Source organism: Syngnathus scovelli, chromosome 11 (assembly GCF_024217435.2).
Source record: "Syngnathus scovelli strain Florida chromosome 11, RoL_Ssco_1.2, whole genome shotgun sequence".
NCBI classification, from domain to species: Eukaryota; Metazoa; Chordata; class Actinopteri; order Syngnathiformes; family Syngnathidae; genus Syngnathus; species Syngnathus scovelli.
The window spans coordinates 12,012,253-12,028,497 of record NC_090857.1 but is presented as its reverse complement, the minus strand read 5'-3'; the positions used below and the strand labels follow the sequence as shown (position 1 = coordinate 12,028,497).

Genomic DNA, 16,245 nt, shown 5'->3' with positions numbered 1-16,245 from the left:
TGGCCTTAAAATTCATGTTTGCTTTCCAGATGTGTTTTGTGAATTACAAATATTGTACACAAATAGGCATGGATTATTGAATGGGCACATCGCTTCCTCGGAGCCAGGTGAAGCTCCGCCCTCAATCCCCATATTGGGAACATTTCCGCATTCCATAGCACGCAAATTGGCAGCGAAAATGACGTCATGTGACGCCACCTGTTTCTCAATGGGCTGTCTGGGCACGGGTGGCTTGTGCTCCAGTCAGTCAGTCGGCCGGAGGCTCGTCGGAGGAGAAGAGGGAGCGAGTCGCACCATACACTTTATTTCCACACGAAAGCATGGAGCACCGGCGTCTTCATTTATTTGCCTTTTTATTCGCCAACGCCATGATTGTCAGCCTCCAGTCGCAAGAACGTGAGTAACTTTTGTTTTCCGAATGAAAAGTAAAGTTTAGTTTTCAGCCTAACTCGTGAGTCAGAAGTTCGGAATTTCAGCGTCCGGTGTGACGTTTTTCTCATTTAAATGAAATTGTCATTTATTCGTAATAAAAAATGTAACTCTGTCCTACTCCTTTTAAATGCTGTGCAGAGCAAAACAGGAAAGGAAAAGGAAAATTGAGACAATTGCAAAAACAGAGATTTTACATCGTAATAGTTAGTTAATGGCGTCACGGAGCCTCCGGGCGTGGGAGCACCTGTATGATGCCCCGACATGTTTGACTCACTCGCTACTGTAGTTTCATTTTAAACTGCACGCTGGTTAGCGTGCCCACGCCTTTCTCAGACACGATTAGAAATGTTTCTTCACGCTTAATGTTGTGTTGAATTACACCGACATGCTTGATTAGACGGTCAATGGAGCTGGCGTGTGGCCCCATAAAAGCTGATGGCTCCCTGAACGCACGCACGCACTTTGGAATTTCTTTGTTTTACATTTACACGTCAAAAATCCACGTCTTAAAATATTTATTGCATTCATATCCTGTAAGCACACACAGCCTTGTATGTTTTTCTTTGTAATTGCATCGTTTTATATTGCTTTTGGAGACAAACGGTGTATGCCAACTGTTTCATTTATATTATTATTTGTATACCTTTTTTCTTGAAACTAGTTAATTGCTTTCTTAATCTCGAGAAGTCATATAGTGGGGTTGTCATAAACAAGAGATCCGTACAAGACTACATTTATCTTTCTTAGGTGTGTAACCGATGTGAAAGCACTTTATTGGGTTAAAAACAAGCAACTGGTGTCTAAGTGAAATTCCGACCTTTTGCCCAATTTGACGTTAAAAAAGATATTAAAATGTTAAATCTATAGTAAAAAATAAATAAATAATCACATAGTGCACCTCTAACATATGTATTTGCTGTGTAACTAACATGACAACCAGAGCGCTGTGAAAACCAAGCAATTATGAAGATGGAAAAATCAATCAGAGCCATCTGACAAACAAATGGCCATGGCCAGTACCAAGGTTAATAAGGGATAACTAATCTTTGCTGGCACCAGACTAAAACAATCTAATGAAGTACAGTAAGTACGGCGGTTACGGAGCGAGCCTGCGTGATCTGCATATTATGCGACACTCCATTCGCAACCTCAAAATGTCGGGACCTTGGTAAACAAAGGACCCCCAGTAATAATCAGATTTCCTCTTTTTGATCAAATTTTTCGGAAAGTGATGAAGCACACTACCAGTGCTGGAAAAGAACCTCTTATATGCCATGACTCGTCAGTGCTTCTTAAAACTCTTTAATTTCCATGCCACAAATGCTAGTTGGTACTCCACAGTAGTATTTTTCCTGCCGCTTTTGGAGACTAACTGTGTGTCCCAAATGGATTAATAGCTGTTTCTAACTCATTTCTGCGTGTGTCTACAGAAGTATTGCTGGACATGAGGTCTACAGGAGGGGAGCTAGGCTGGCTCACTCTGCCATATGAGAACGGGGTGAGTATTTATATACCTCGAGTAGCATTTTTGAGACCTCGGGGGTCAAAGACTTTCTCTTCTATGATGTCTTTACTGTTTAATAATGTTTGAAAAGGCCTCTTAGGAGTTCTATATACAGAATTGATCATTTTTGCCATCCAGATTATTTTTATTATTTTTTTAATTTACATGTACATTGCAAATCTTATTGTTAACAGTGACAGAAGACGCAAAACAACCCATCCTCCAAACTGCAAGTAAATAATCCCACAGAAGTCAAACCTTGAACAGTGACAACAGGGAAGTTAACGATAGTACAAATATTAAATCTTAACGTTAAATTGGCTGATTCTTCCTCTATTGACCCCCGACACACACATTGAGTAACTCTGAGTCCATTTAACTCAATTTGTTCAAATGGCTTACTTAAACATGGAAACATCTAATGCAGCACATTTTGACCACATTCATCTGTAGTTCATCTTTACATGTGTTTATTTGCGTTGTTTGGCATTGCACGCTATATCCAATCTGTGCTTTGGCAGCTATCCAATCCCTCTCGGATTCATATATTTGGATTCACATTTGGAAGAGGCCTGATTCCGGTCCGAAGAGATCAAATTCCATCGTTTTTTTCTTTCTAAGCCATGACTCACATTCCAATTGTGTCACCTGAGAGCAAAACACCGGAATTGTGTCACTCGAACCATGAATCCATAAATCCGGCCGAGACCTGACGGATAACAGTAGCCTTGCGTCATTGTAGGTATACCAGGTCCGGAAACATCCCTCTATCTATAGTCGAGTGGTTTTCAGTCTATTAAAAGCCCCGGGACATGGCTAGGGATATAGTGTAAGTCTGAAAAGATCCCGCCCAACGTGTGCTTTATGGTCCCGGGATTCCCTTGCTTGTCAGAAAGTTGCTTTTATGACAGTGTACTTTGTACATATCATATACAGTCATTATGTTGGGAAGTTTTTACACTTCAGCAGCAGTGGTTTCATGTCAGTGTGTTGTACAGTGAATGTGAAAATTCTACACCTCCCTCGTTCAAATGTCCGTTTGGGTATTAGATGTGATTTTCGATCTTAGATTTGGTCTCTTCAAAACATGTTTGGTCTCCTAAAACAAATGTTCTGTGTCAGGAACAAACAGCCCCGTTTGGTCCAATCTTTAATTTCCCCCCGTTTAACTCCCCATGAAAGATAAAGTGACACCCCATGAAGCACGTTCGTACTACCAGGTTGCGAGTTTTTGGGGGAAAAAAAAAAGACTTTGAATCTAACGACTCCTTTATTGCTTCCTCGTCCCTTAAATCTCTTTAATTGCTATGTGGTAGTGACTATAAAGCGCAATTAACTGCCACAAATGTTACTTGGTATTCTACAGTGGTATTTGTTGGATTTGTCTGTGCGTCACAGTCATACTCACACACACGAGGCCCCTTGTGTGTTACTGGAAAACCACACACGTCGACACATGTCCGGGCCAATAATGCTAACGTGTGGAAAAGGAGCTCGAGCACACAACTGAATGCTTTCTTTGCTTCTTACTACACCAAAGGAAAAGGGTCCTGTCTTCTAAGGGGGTGGCAAGTAACAAAGTACACATACTTTGTTCCGCTACAGCACTTAGTGGATATAAAAAAAAAAAAGATCTACTCATCTTTGTTCAAATGCCAGGTTTTTGTGGCCTAAAAAAAATATATGTTTTAAACAGGTACACCATTAAAATAACCAGTGACCTTTTGAAATAATGGTCAAAAAGTTCAAACTTGCAAAAAGTTCAAACTTGGTTTCATTTAGCACATTTTTTTACATGCTTTTTGGGAGATTGGAATTGTGTTTTTGAAACTGAAATCACGGAATCAATACTTCTACTGTACTCCTGAAACAAATCCTCAAAGCTGTTGTTTTTTTGTTTTTTTTCCAGTGGGAGATAGTCCAGACGGTGGTGAACGGCTCTCTCTTCTACACTTACAGCGTGTGCAACATAGACTCGGCGGACCAGGACAACTGGTTGCGCACCACCTTCATCCAGCGGCGGCCGGGCGCCACGCGCGTTTCCGTGGAGCTCCGCTTCACTGTGCGCGACTGCAACAGCTTCCACGGCGCGTCCGTGTCCTGCAAGGAGACCTTCAACTTCTTCATCTATGAGACGGACGCCGACGTGGGCACCAACTTTCGCAAGGGCCAGTTCCGCAAGGTGGCCACCATCGCCCCGGACGAGGTGACGCGAGACCACGTGCTCCTCGTCAACACCGAAACCAGGACAGTGGGCCCGCTGTCCCGGAAGGGCTTCTACCTGGCCTTCCAGGACATGGGCGCCTGCGTGGGGATCCTCTCGGTGCGCGTCTTCTACAAGACGTGCCCGTCCACCGTGCAGAGCCTGGCGGCCTTCCCGGAGACGGTGGCCGATGCTCTGCGGGAGGTGGAGGGTGCCTGCGTGGAGAACGCCGTGAGTCAGTCCACCCCACGCATCTACTGCAGCGTGGAGGGCGAGTGGGTGGTTCCCGTAGGCCAGTGCCAGTGTCTCGCCGGCTACGAAACCACCAGGGACTCGTGCCAAGGTAAGGAACCCGACAGCGTGTCACACGTTGGCCACGCAAAGCCGTGTAGTAGACATCACAGATGCTGCCGCGTTGGCAAGGTGTAAAGGAATGCTCATTAATCGTTCAGTTTGTTTTGGGAAGTCTCACCCTCAAAGCCGACGAATGCCTGCAAGGAAATCATGCTCAGACAGATTAAGCTAGGAAGAGGGAGGATGCCTTAAAGCCGTTTGTTCTTAATTTAGATTGGAGGCAGTTATGGATTACGATATATTTTCTCATATCCGGATTGTCACATTCCTTCGGCCATCTTACCGTCAGATCTCGTAAAAAAAAAAAGTTAAGCCTAGGCAATGGCTTGATGTGGTCGAGAGAGACATATGCTGCGTCACGCCACAAAAGAGGTCCACTTTTAGCAAGTTGTACTTAGACGGGAAAAGAACAACAATGCTCCAAGTTCTCTGCAGGGATGAAAGAGCTGCTTGAAGCTGGGAGAAGAACTAGAGTTTCTCAAAAAGTAGATTTTTTTTTTGTTTGGCACCTGCCATATGTGAGTAAAAGTAGTGAGTCATCGTCTTATTAACCCTTTAGTAATAATTATGCCTTTAGTTTGCGATTATAAAATGTATTAGATGTTCATTCTAACCTTGTTTTGTAACATTTTCCCTTGATGGTCATCTTAAGATATTCTTCCAATTTTGTGGCAGTTTTTTTTCCAGTCCCAAAAAACTGTAAGCTGTTATGTGTCACGATCATGCGTCCCAATACCTTTTGGTTTCATTTCCTCAAAATACCTCAAGGATTACTTGTCTCGCTGAAATTAGCTAAACGGAGCAAGCCTCAACAGGCCCAAACATTTGTATACAAGCATTTTAAAAATACAAGTTCCATAACGTGATCCTTATATTATAAGCGTAACACCTTTTACTTTTTGGAAATATTCAAGGGAATGTTTAGCTTTTATTTTTAAACTTGAGGGGGTTGGAAGTTTACGTGAACCAGATGTAATAAGTATGCAGAAACGTTGGGCAATGTCATCCCTTGAGGGAAGAGCAGCCATTCAATGAAAAAACCCAAACAGAAGTGTGAGAGTATAAAAGAAATAGTTGCGGTGTGCCTACTGCATGTGCTGCGGAAAATGCTCTTTCTTTGGCATACTGGGGTGTGTGTGTGCGCGTGTGTGTGTGTGTGCGCGTGTGTGTGTGTGCGTGTGTGTGTGTGTGTGTGTGTGTGTGTGTGTGTGTGTGTGTGTGCGTGTGTGTGTGCGTGTGTGTGTGTGTGTGTGTGTGTGTGTGTGTGTGTGTGTGTGTGTGTGTGTGTGTGTGTGTGTGTGTGTGGAGGAAGTGTGGGAGGACAGTGGCGAGCACAGGAAGGAGGGAGGAAGGGCACGGGGATTTCTGAAAGAAATTCTTTCACCCTGGCGTCACCTGCCGCACTGATTGACTAAAGGAAGGGCCGTGTGAATTTGTCTTGGGCGCCTACCTGAGTGTCTTCTCTCTCGCTCTTGCCCTCGCCAGTATTTTGTTTGCGTACGTCACCCAGGCAACCGTAACCGCAGATTACAGGGATGAGGCCACGGCACGCCTCTCTTAGTCAGGCCTGCGGTTTATGACTCCTGCTGTTTTCCAGTCACCTTGACTGGCACCGTCTCCATTCCTTCCATGCAAACAGATATTTCACAGCGGTGACGGGCGGGCGGCTAGGCGCTTCAAAGAAAAACGGACGGGCAGGATGAGGGTGGAGGAAGTCCAAGGCGGAGGAATGTTTCTCGCCCCGACCGCTGACAGACTCTGAGCACAGGAAACAGACGTTGTGCGCGAATAGCTCGAGAGGAAGACAGGAAGTATTTACGAGGGATCGGAACAATTTCATAGCTGGGCCTGATATTGGATGTTGGGAGCGGGGTTGTTTGATTTGAATCAACTCTGGCTTCCTTGCACATTCCCCGAAAATTCAAGTTAGCATTTTGAATAGACTGTGTGTCCTGTGATTGACAGGTGACCAGTCCATCCCACCCTTGTATTATAAATTATGCTGGCCCCTATATGAATAAGAGGATAAGTCAAAAATTAAAATGGAAAAGAAATTGATTGGAAAAAAATGTTATTCCATTTTTTTTTTTTTAAAACTTGCTTTAAGAGGAAAAAAAAGTTTGATCAACTACGTTGGTGACAGAAGCAACACTGCAGCCGTTTGTTCCATGCTAATGCAACGACTTCATTCCGGGTGTCAGAGAAAGTGATATTCTGGAAGACTTACGGTCCGGCATGTGTCTCGCAATGAAGAGCGCAACTGTTGTGGGAAAAGGAAGCGGGCTGAGAAGGAATGCCGACTGACACAAATAAGCAGGTTTGGGCCGACAGTTGGCGCATGAGGGGCGGGCGGGCGCTTGCTTTCCGTGGCTGCTTAGTTAGGTATGGAGTGTAATTTAGTCAAGAGGATTAGTGGAGCAACAGGACAGCTGTTACGTGGCCTTGCTTTACCTCCCCTCGGGTCCTTTCATCCGGTGGTTAACGCACGCAACCAGCCGACTAATCCGTGTTCCCGCTCATTAGAACAATGGCGGCAAAAGCCCAGATTCAATTAACAGATGCATTGGTGCGGAACGCAAGTCGACCCTTTTTCACGTGCGAGCCGCCATTCAAAGGCGGCGTGGGGCAATTAGATGCGCAACTTCCACCAACAAGTGACAATTCCGTGAGCGTAGCTAGGGCGAGTGTGCATTCGCAACGTTGCACACATGGCGCCATTTTACGAGCCGCGATGACTAATGCGACGTATTTATGGCACCACTCCGTCCAGTCCTGCCAGACAATAGATGAATAGAGCCCAGAGTTTCTTTGCTCCGTGACACAAGTCCTAGCACTCAGGCTCAAGATTAAAATGGGCTGACCTCCTTTTCTCATGCGAAGAGACCCGGCACTCCCGCTGAGTGACTCCCTAGAGAGAACTTCTGTTTGGTGCTGCAGTCCAGACCCCCTTTAAGGCCTTCCATTCATCTCAACCTGCTCCTTATCCTTCACCATGGTGATACTTGAGCCGCAAGTGGTGCAATCCAGCGTTGATTGCCGTGCTATGCTTTGGAATGGTAAACACCAAAATTGTAAGGTCCAGATGTCACGGATCATGAACAATATTTTGGGGTAAAACCACTTTTTTTTTGTTTTTTGTGGTCCATGTAAGTCAAGTTTATTTCTTTAGCGCTTAATCATAAAATAGTCTCAAAGGGTCTACAGGCAAGTGGCTCCATGCTGAATCCTCCACAATAATAGTCTCACCGCCCTATTATCCTTTTCTATGAAGCAGAGAGGCGGCGTGTGAGAAGCAGCATATCAAAGGCCAAAAATTGGAGGCACTCGTTGCTCACAAGGTGTGGCATCACCAAATGTGAGTGTGTAGAAATAAGACTCAAATTAAGCTCTAAAAAAAAAAAATGTTGTCACTCTTTTTCCCATGACTTCAGATTTCAAACCCAATTTGTTGTTAAATCGATAATGCAGTGCAGTTGTGATGTAGCACTTGTGTATGTATGTAGCTTTAAATATTTTAAACATTTCCAGGATTAGATTTTTAATTGTGGAAACTATCCTATAATAGAAATAACTTTGGCACCCCTCAATTTTGTCCTGTTCACATGACAGTAATGTAACCCCAATTTGTAGCGTACAGTATACGGGGCTCGGAAGCAGACCTCTATCTATAGAGTGCTTTTCAGTCTAAATAAAGACGCCGGACGTGGCTCAGCATGTAGAACTAAGTCCCCCCAAAAAATCCAAACACGTGTTGTACCATCGAGGGATTCCTTTGCGTATAAGCAGGTTGTAATCACAGTCAGGTTGCTGATGAAGAAACGCAACCTCGGCTCTTTTCTTCAAAGACGACTTCAAGAAGCTGAGACACAGCCTGTGATCACAAAGTTACTAGACGCTTTTGTCTTTCTGTGAACACTGGAAAGCGGCTCCAACAGTCTTTCTGATTCCTTTCTCCTTTTTATTCCCCTCATTTAACTCTTTCACCCTCGGCTGTCATAATTTGCTGTAACTGGAAGGAAAGAGGAAAGAGAGGAAACATCAATCATGGACTGTCCACGCAGTCATCATGATAGCCGCTTTCTGTCCAGTCCGCACTTCCATTAACCTTCTTTGGCCCGGAAAGGCTGCTCGCTTATCGCTTCAGCTAAGATGTTCATCACGGCACGCCACCCGTGTCCGTTGGCAAAAACAGAGGGGAATTTGGTTTACTACAGTTTCGTTTGTACACATCGGGCCAGAACCAGAATTCATAGTACAGAGGCAACCGAGTTCCTGTGTGATCTGACGGCGAACCTCAAAAGTCGAACGTCGGATCTGCCAGAGGGCCTGAGTTCACGGTTGGCAAGGCAGATCACATATCTTGATGGATTTAATGCTATTGCGACGACATATTATCAGTAGGGTAAAACTAACCTGTCTCACGACGGTGCTCTGCTATGCATCACACACAAGCGTGCTCAAGAAAGCTGAAGCACCCAAGCTACACTGACTACAATTCAATATCCCAATAGTGTCATCCGGGCCAAATGGTGAACGCATGACCTCAGAGGAGGCCTTCAGGTGGAAAAGGCAAGTGGGGGCACACTGCAGAGGGAAGTCCTTCTTCATTCTTTGGCGAAGCAAAGCTCGGTGATTATAGGTTACTTGCAAGAAAAGCTTCCTGTTGGGCGGAAAGGCCTAACATTACACACTGCTTCATTGTTTTGCTTTTGTTGCGTCGTTCCTTCCTGTTTTTGCCCCTTCCTAACAGGGCATGTCATTGCAACGAAAGCCAGTAGACACAAAGAGACACCTCATGTGATTTTATTTGTTTTAAATGGCTCTACGTGACATCCCTTGTTTTGTTTTTGCCACAGAATGCAAGCCGGGCTACTTCAAGTCGACCGTGAGCACCGAGTTGTGCCGGGCATGTCCCGACAACACCAAGCCCTCTGCCGCCGGCGCCACCCACTGCGAGTGCCAGGACGGTTTCTTCCGCTCGCCGTCGGACCCACCCGCATCACCGTGTTCCCGTGAGACTTCCGCTCACCGATAACGCAGTGGAACAACGTACTTGGGATGTTTTGGCTAAGTCTTTCTGTTTCCTCCAATAGCTCCACCCGGCGCTCCCCGGGAACTGACCGCCACCACCCTGTCTGCTGACGGCCGACTTCAGCTGTCTTGGAGTCCGCCGCTCGTGACGGGGGGCCGCAGCGACCTGACCTACAGCGTGCTGTGCGAGCAGTGCGACAGGGTCTTGTGCGCCCCCTGTGGCGAGAGGGTCCGCTTTGAGTCCGGACCCACCGACCTGCGGGACACCGAGGTCATAGTCAGCGACCTGGACTCGCATCTGAACTACACGTTTACAGTGGAGGCGCACAGCGGGGTGTCCCAGCATGGCGCCGTGAGGCCCGCCGCGAGCATCACCGCTGCTCTGGACTATACTGGTGAGCTCAGGCTTATTTTAAGCTCCATTCTATCCTGTTCCTTCTTAACTTTTTCTTCATCTCATCATTGTGTAGGTTGAACAATAGCCACATTTTTGTGTACTGACCTTTTCAAAGTCCAGTTGCGTTCAGCATTACTGAGCTTGCCATAAAAGCAGATTTTAATTTTAGCTTGGAAATTAATAGGACGGGGCAGTTTATTATAGCAAAGTAACAAGTGGCTGCAATTTTTTCAACTATTTTACAGTGTTAACTATTTTACACTTAAAATGTGTCCAGAGTGTGAATCACTCAACAACATATGCTACATCAATGACCAAATTAATTTGGAAATTCTTCCCTCACATTGTTACTCATCCTCAGACCTTAAGATAATGTTTAGAACCTATTTGCAAAAACGTAGCTTTCCCAACAAAGGGGAATTCACGCCACCCACTGAATCCAAAAATGCCTCATTCCAAGAAGGCCATGAGTCACTAACTGTGGTTTTTGTTCGATTGGGCCAGATCCCCCAAAGGTGATGTTGATCCAGCTGGACGATCGCACCACCACCAGCCTGTCTCTATCGTGGGCTCTCTCTCGCCGACCTCCAGCGCACATCAGTCATCGTTATGAGCTCATGTACCGCAGAAAAGTAAGACGGAGGTTTTTTTTGTTTTGTTTTTGGCTGCGTTCCACTGCGGGGGCTCTCCATGTTTTCCTAATCCGCCCTTTCAACTTCTTTTGAAGGACGGTGACGGCGAGCGTGACGTAACCACCTACACGGTTCTGATCCTGGACAAGAGTTCGGTGCACATCAATGACCTCACGCCTGACACCACGTACATGTTCAGGGTACGGGCGCTCAGTCCCGAAGGGAAAACTGGGAGCTACAGCACCGAGCACGAGTTCCACACTTCCTCACTGGGTAAGGCGCACTTTCAAATCTCAAGTCCCTTTCATTTGAAATTGCAAGCAATACAGAAAATAGATGATTTTTTTTTTTTTGAACAGCTGAATCTCAGATCCAAAGTCCCTCCACCATGGTGATGGGTGCAGTTGCTGGAGTCGCAGTTGTTCTGCTCGTGATTGTGGCCGTCCTGCTGCTACGAAAAAGGTTGGTCTAGAACGCATTTAAAGAATGCGGGAGCGTGATTTGGGAAGGGTTGGGATGTCAGGTATTGGTGGAATTTCAGTTTTGTTATGGCAGTTTTTGGAACATAACCCCTGTGAAAAATAGATTACTGTACTGTGGTATGAAGGCTTAGGGAGATCTTGGCCTCCAACCGAGCTGCTCTTATTAACATTCCTGCCTGTATTGTGTGCTGTTCCCCTGTAATGATTCTTTTTTTTTTCCCTCTCTTACTTAGGAGACGGAGATCTCGTCATCAGAGAGGACCAGAGGATCCTTACTTTTCATCAGGTAGAAACTCAAGAATTTGTCATTTTAAACGTGCTGTTACATGCTCTAAAACTCTGGATCTTTTTTCCCCCCTCAGAGCAGCTGAAGCCTTACGTGGATCCGCACATGTACGAGGACCCCAACATCGCCATCCAGAAGTTTGTCACGGAAATTGACCCTAACGCCATCAGCAAGCAAAAAGTCATCGGTGTGGGCGAGTTTGGAGAAGTGTTCCGGGGTGTGATGAAATCCCCCGCCCGAGGGGAGGTACCCGTGGCCATCAAGACCCTCAAGCCGGGTTACTCCGAGAAGCAGAGGCAAGACTTCCTGAGCGAGGCTAGCATCATGGGCCAGTTCTCGCACCCCAATATCATCCGCTTAGAGGGGGTCGTCACCAAATGTGAGCCTAATACAGCAGATTTATTTATTTATTTTTATTTTTTGGGGGGGGAAGACCAACTCATAAATGACTCACTTCTTTGTTTTTACAGTCAAGCACGCCATGATTGTGACGGAGTACATGGAAAACGGAGCTCTCGACATCTATCTCAAGGTATGAATGAGACCATACGACAGACAGTCCTGACTTCTCGACATTAGAACTGGCACGCAATGAACTCATTTCCAGAATATGTCTCATTAAATTACGCCACAGTCGCAAATGTTGAAAGATTCTTTTTCCACTCACTTGTTTCCCTTTCCCTCAGGACCGCGACGGTGAGATTCCCACCTACCAGCTTGCGGGAATGCTGCGAGGAATCGCAGCCGGCATGAAGTACCTCTCGGACATGAACTACGTGCACCGGGACCTTGCCGCCAGGAACGTCCTTGTCAACAGCGACCTGGAGTGCAAGGTGTCCGACTTTGGCCTATCGCGCGTTCTGGAGGATGACGCCGAGGGGACATACACGACCAGAGTAAGTCTTACTTGTTTTCTTTTATGGATTTTCCTGCTTAATTCATATTCTCTGTATTATTAAAAGTATATTTTTTTGTTTGACTTCTCCTTTAAGGAGTCTTTCGGCATCTGGATTGTCGTCTCCGTCATATGACTCAATTTATTTTCATCTCTTAACAGGGAGGTAAAATCCCCATCCGCTGGACAGCCCCCGAAGCTATTGCCTACAGGAAGTTCACTTCAGCCAGCGACGTGTGGAGCTTTGGCATTGTCATGTGGGAAGTGATGGCGTTTGGCGAGCGGCCCTACTGGGACATGAGCAACCATGAGGTAACGCTCACTCTGTCACGACCCCTCGCTGGGGCGACTCATTGTTTAATTTAATTAGGGAGAAATTCCAGAGCTCGTGTCAAAACACAGCACGCGAACAGCCAGTGCGTAAATGCTAAACACCGGCTCATTTTCGAGCAGGTTATGAAAGCCATCAACGAGGCCTTCAGGCTACCCGCGCCTATGGACTGCCCCTCGGCCATCTACCAGCTCATGCTCCAGTGTTGGCTGCATGACCGCTCCAAGAGACCCCGCTTCACTGACATTGTCAACATCCTGGACAAGCTGCTCCAGAGTCCTGAGTCTTTGAGCACCATCGCAGATTTTGATCCACGGTATGAAAATAAAATAAAATAAAAAATTTAGCTTTTAAATCTGACCGCAGTGACTCAATTGTAATGGTAAAGATGCGTCCAAGTACAAGGCCAGTGGATTTAAGTCCATTTTGACTGTCCCCTTCCAGCGTGTCCATCCGCTTGCCCAGCACCAGCGGGTGCGACGGCACCATGTTCCGGTCGGTTCCCGAGTGGTTGGAGTCCATCAAAATGAGCCAGTATAATGAGAGCTTTGCTCGGGCGGGGGTCACCACCATGGAGCAGGTCTTGGCCCTGAGGCACGAGTAAGTACAAACGGACGAGACAGGTGCACCTACAATGCTTAAAATTTTCTTGTGACCCTCTTCCAGAGACATCAGGAACATTGGAGTTCGCTTGCCCGGCCACATGAAGAGAATAGTCTACAGTATCCTGGGACTGAAAGATGAATGCAGCTCCCTCAGCGTGTTCGCAGTGTGATGGAAGCAATCCCAAAAGCGGACTGGAAATGCAGGGGTAGACCCCCTAGCTGTAGGAAAAATGCAGAATGGCAGACTGAAAAGTGCTCCGGAGGCCACTCTAACAGGAAAAAGACTGAAAAACCAAAACACTTATTTACTTTATTTCCATGTTGAACACAAGCTTGTTGTGAGCAAACTCAAAGAAACTAGAGCGCTTGGGGCTTGTGTGCTCTTTGTGATTAAGGGCATTTTTTTTTTTTTTTTTTTTTACAAGTATTCAAGATTGAAACATTTATTTTTGTATGTTCTATAATCGAACTGTTTGCAAAGATTGTTCCGCTCAGGGTAAAGAAGCACACAAAATTGGACTTTTTGTAGTTTGTGCTCCATCTTATGTCTTACTCAAATCATTGTTCTTGTTTACATGTCTTAATACAGCCGTAAATGTTTATTTAATATTTATTTTATTTTATATTTATGTCATTCGTTACACCAGGAAGAATTCTAATGTTGAGCATGTAATGTTGGGCAATTTGGATTTTGGAGTGTAAATAAAATCAAGAGTTGCCTTTATGGTAGTTGGTTCTTCACGATTGAAGGAAATGGTGTGACCATATAAGTGACTGTTTTAAACTAACTAACATTAGTAAGGATTTTTTTTACTGATATCTGATATAACTTTTTTTTATCATATAATACCCCCATTTAGCGGCTCGGTGAAGCACTGGGTAGCACGTCCGCCTCACAGTGAGGAGGGTGCGGGTTCGATTCCAACTCCGGCCCTCCCTGTGCGGAGTTTGCATGTTCTCCCCGGGCCCGCGTGGGTTTTCTCTGGGCACTCCGGTTTCCTCCCACATTCCAAAAACATGCTTGGTAGTCTGATTGAAAACTCCAAATTGTTCCTAGGTGTGAGTGCGAGTGCAAATGGTTGTTTGTCTCTGTGTGCCCTGCGATTGGCTGGCAACCGGTTCAGGGTGTCCCCTACCTACTGCCCGATGACGGCTGGGATAGACTCCAGCACACACACGACCCCCGTGGGGACTAAGCGGTTCAGAAAATGGATGGATGGATGGATGGATGGATGGATGGATGGATGGATGGATGGATGGATGGATGGATGGATGGATGGATGGATGGATGGATGGATGGATGGATGGATGGATGGATGGATGGAATACCCCCATTTAAAACCTTTCCTCAAGTGATTTGTAGAACTCTAACCTAAATCCAGTTTGAACACTTAATCAACCTGGGAACTCTCCTAAATTTCCTCATTTTCCTCAACTGAGAACAGAGGTCAACTGTGATGAAAGAGACGAAAAGTGTGAGGGCGTCACATTTTTCAGCAAGGAATTACCAACATTTTACTGGGGATTTCATCAACGCAAAGCCCCTAATCGTCTTAAAGGCTGGAAACTCACACTAAATAGTATGTTTGACCCATGATTGCTTGGGTGACATGGTGTGAATTTAAACTACCATGGCTATCATAATGAATTGATAAACACATTTTCATATCCAGTGGGTGTCACCATTTTAAATGCCTCTGATTAACCCAAAATAAAGTTCAGCTGTTCTCATCTCATTTTATATATCACAAAAATCTTGGGGGAGCTGAATGCGTCACTCTGACCATTTTGTGAACAAACCCAATGACTTTGCCAGAGTAAAGTAGAATGTCACATCGACACACAAGTCAGCCTGGCTCGTGGCTAAAGCTCGGGTGACCAGACGTCCCCTTTTCCCGGACATGTCCTACTTTTCAGCCCCAAAAATCTGTCCCAGCGGTATTTCAAAAACTGTCTGGAGGAATTAAATAAAAAACTTGCGCGCTTTCGTAAGGGTCGAGATGCATATGAAGCTGAGTGCCTAACGTGTAAGGCAGGCACCCCCTTCCCCGCTTCCTCCAAAAAGTTATTTTAAGCGAACTGAATCTTTAGAATCAGTTTTACTCAAAAGATTCGTTCAAAAGAATCGTTCACCGAATCTTTTGCTACACTTTCTTATTTATAAATAAAATATATATGTATTCATTTTTTTTTAATCTCATGTAGTGTACCTATCGAAGTGTCCAGAGGTGTACCTAATAACAGGCCACTTCATTAGGGAAAAATCATGGTCGAAGCTTAACTAAAAGTGAAAAGTACCACACCCGCCCTCACCCCCACCTCCTGATTAGCTGTTTGATCTGTGACGTCACTTGGACGGTCCATTCGGCACACCGCCATTTTCAGGTGTACCTAATAACAGGTCACTTCATTAGGGAAAAATCATGGTCAAAGCTTAAATGAAAGTGAAAAGTGCCACACCTGCCCTCACCCCATCTCCTGATTGGCTGTTTGATATGTGACGTCACTTGGCCACATCATTAGGTACACCGCCATTTTTAGGTGTACCTAATAACAGGCCATTTTATTAGGGAAAAATCATGGTCAAAGCTTAAATGAAAGTGAAAAGTGCCACACCCGCCCTCACCCCCACCTCCAGATTGGCTGGTTGATCTGTGACCTCACTCGTACGCTCCATTAGGTACAGTTGGTGAACGGGAAAGGCAATTCACTGACTCGTTCGTGAACGGGAAGTTACGTTATTTTTTCTTCTTTGTTTTGTTTTACGGCGAGGTGGCACCAGCTTCAATGCCTACACCTACGGTGTTGGATAAGTTACATCATTGCATGAAAAAAAGAACGAATAACTTCAGGAAGTGATCCGTTTACTCACGTTCACTGAAAAGATTTGTTCTTTTGAATGAATCGTTTACTCATGAGCCAACACTACTCCAGCACACGGTGTCCTCGAAACGTCCTCGAAAATATGAGAAGGTGTCCTCTTTTTCAGCAACATAAATCTGGTCACCCTACTAAAGACAAAAGAAGGTCCCATCGTCCTTGTTTGCCCTGACGTGCTATCAAAAAAACGCTAATGCACGTGAATCATTTTTG

At 45.4% G+C, this 16,245-nt stretch overlaps 1 protein-coding gene across 1 annotated transcript; it reads left to right on the top strand.

Annotated features, from left to right (window-relative positions):
• Window positions 1–227: 227 nt before the first annotated feature.
• Window positions 228–13,876, top strand: epha2a (eph receptor A2 a). Its single transcript, XM_049733445.1, has 16 exons — window positions 228–396; window positions 1,863–1,930; window positions 3,846–4,482; window positions 9,350–9,505; window positions 9,587–9,919; window positions 10,426–10,553; window positions 10,649–10,826; window positions 10,913–11,015; window positions 11,269–11,321; window positions 11,398–11,700; window positions 11,792–11,853; window positions 12,008–12,217; window positions 12,379–12,528; window positions 12,670–12,863; window positions 12,992–13,147; window positions 13,214–13,876. Exons 1-16 carry the CDS (start codon window positions 321–323, stop codon window positions 13,320–13,322), a joined length of 2,916 nt encoding a protein of 971 aa, XP_049589402.1. The 5' UTR covers window positions 228–320; the 3' UTR covers window positions 13,323–13,876.
• Window positions 13,877–16,245: the final 2,369 nt, after the last annotated feature.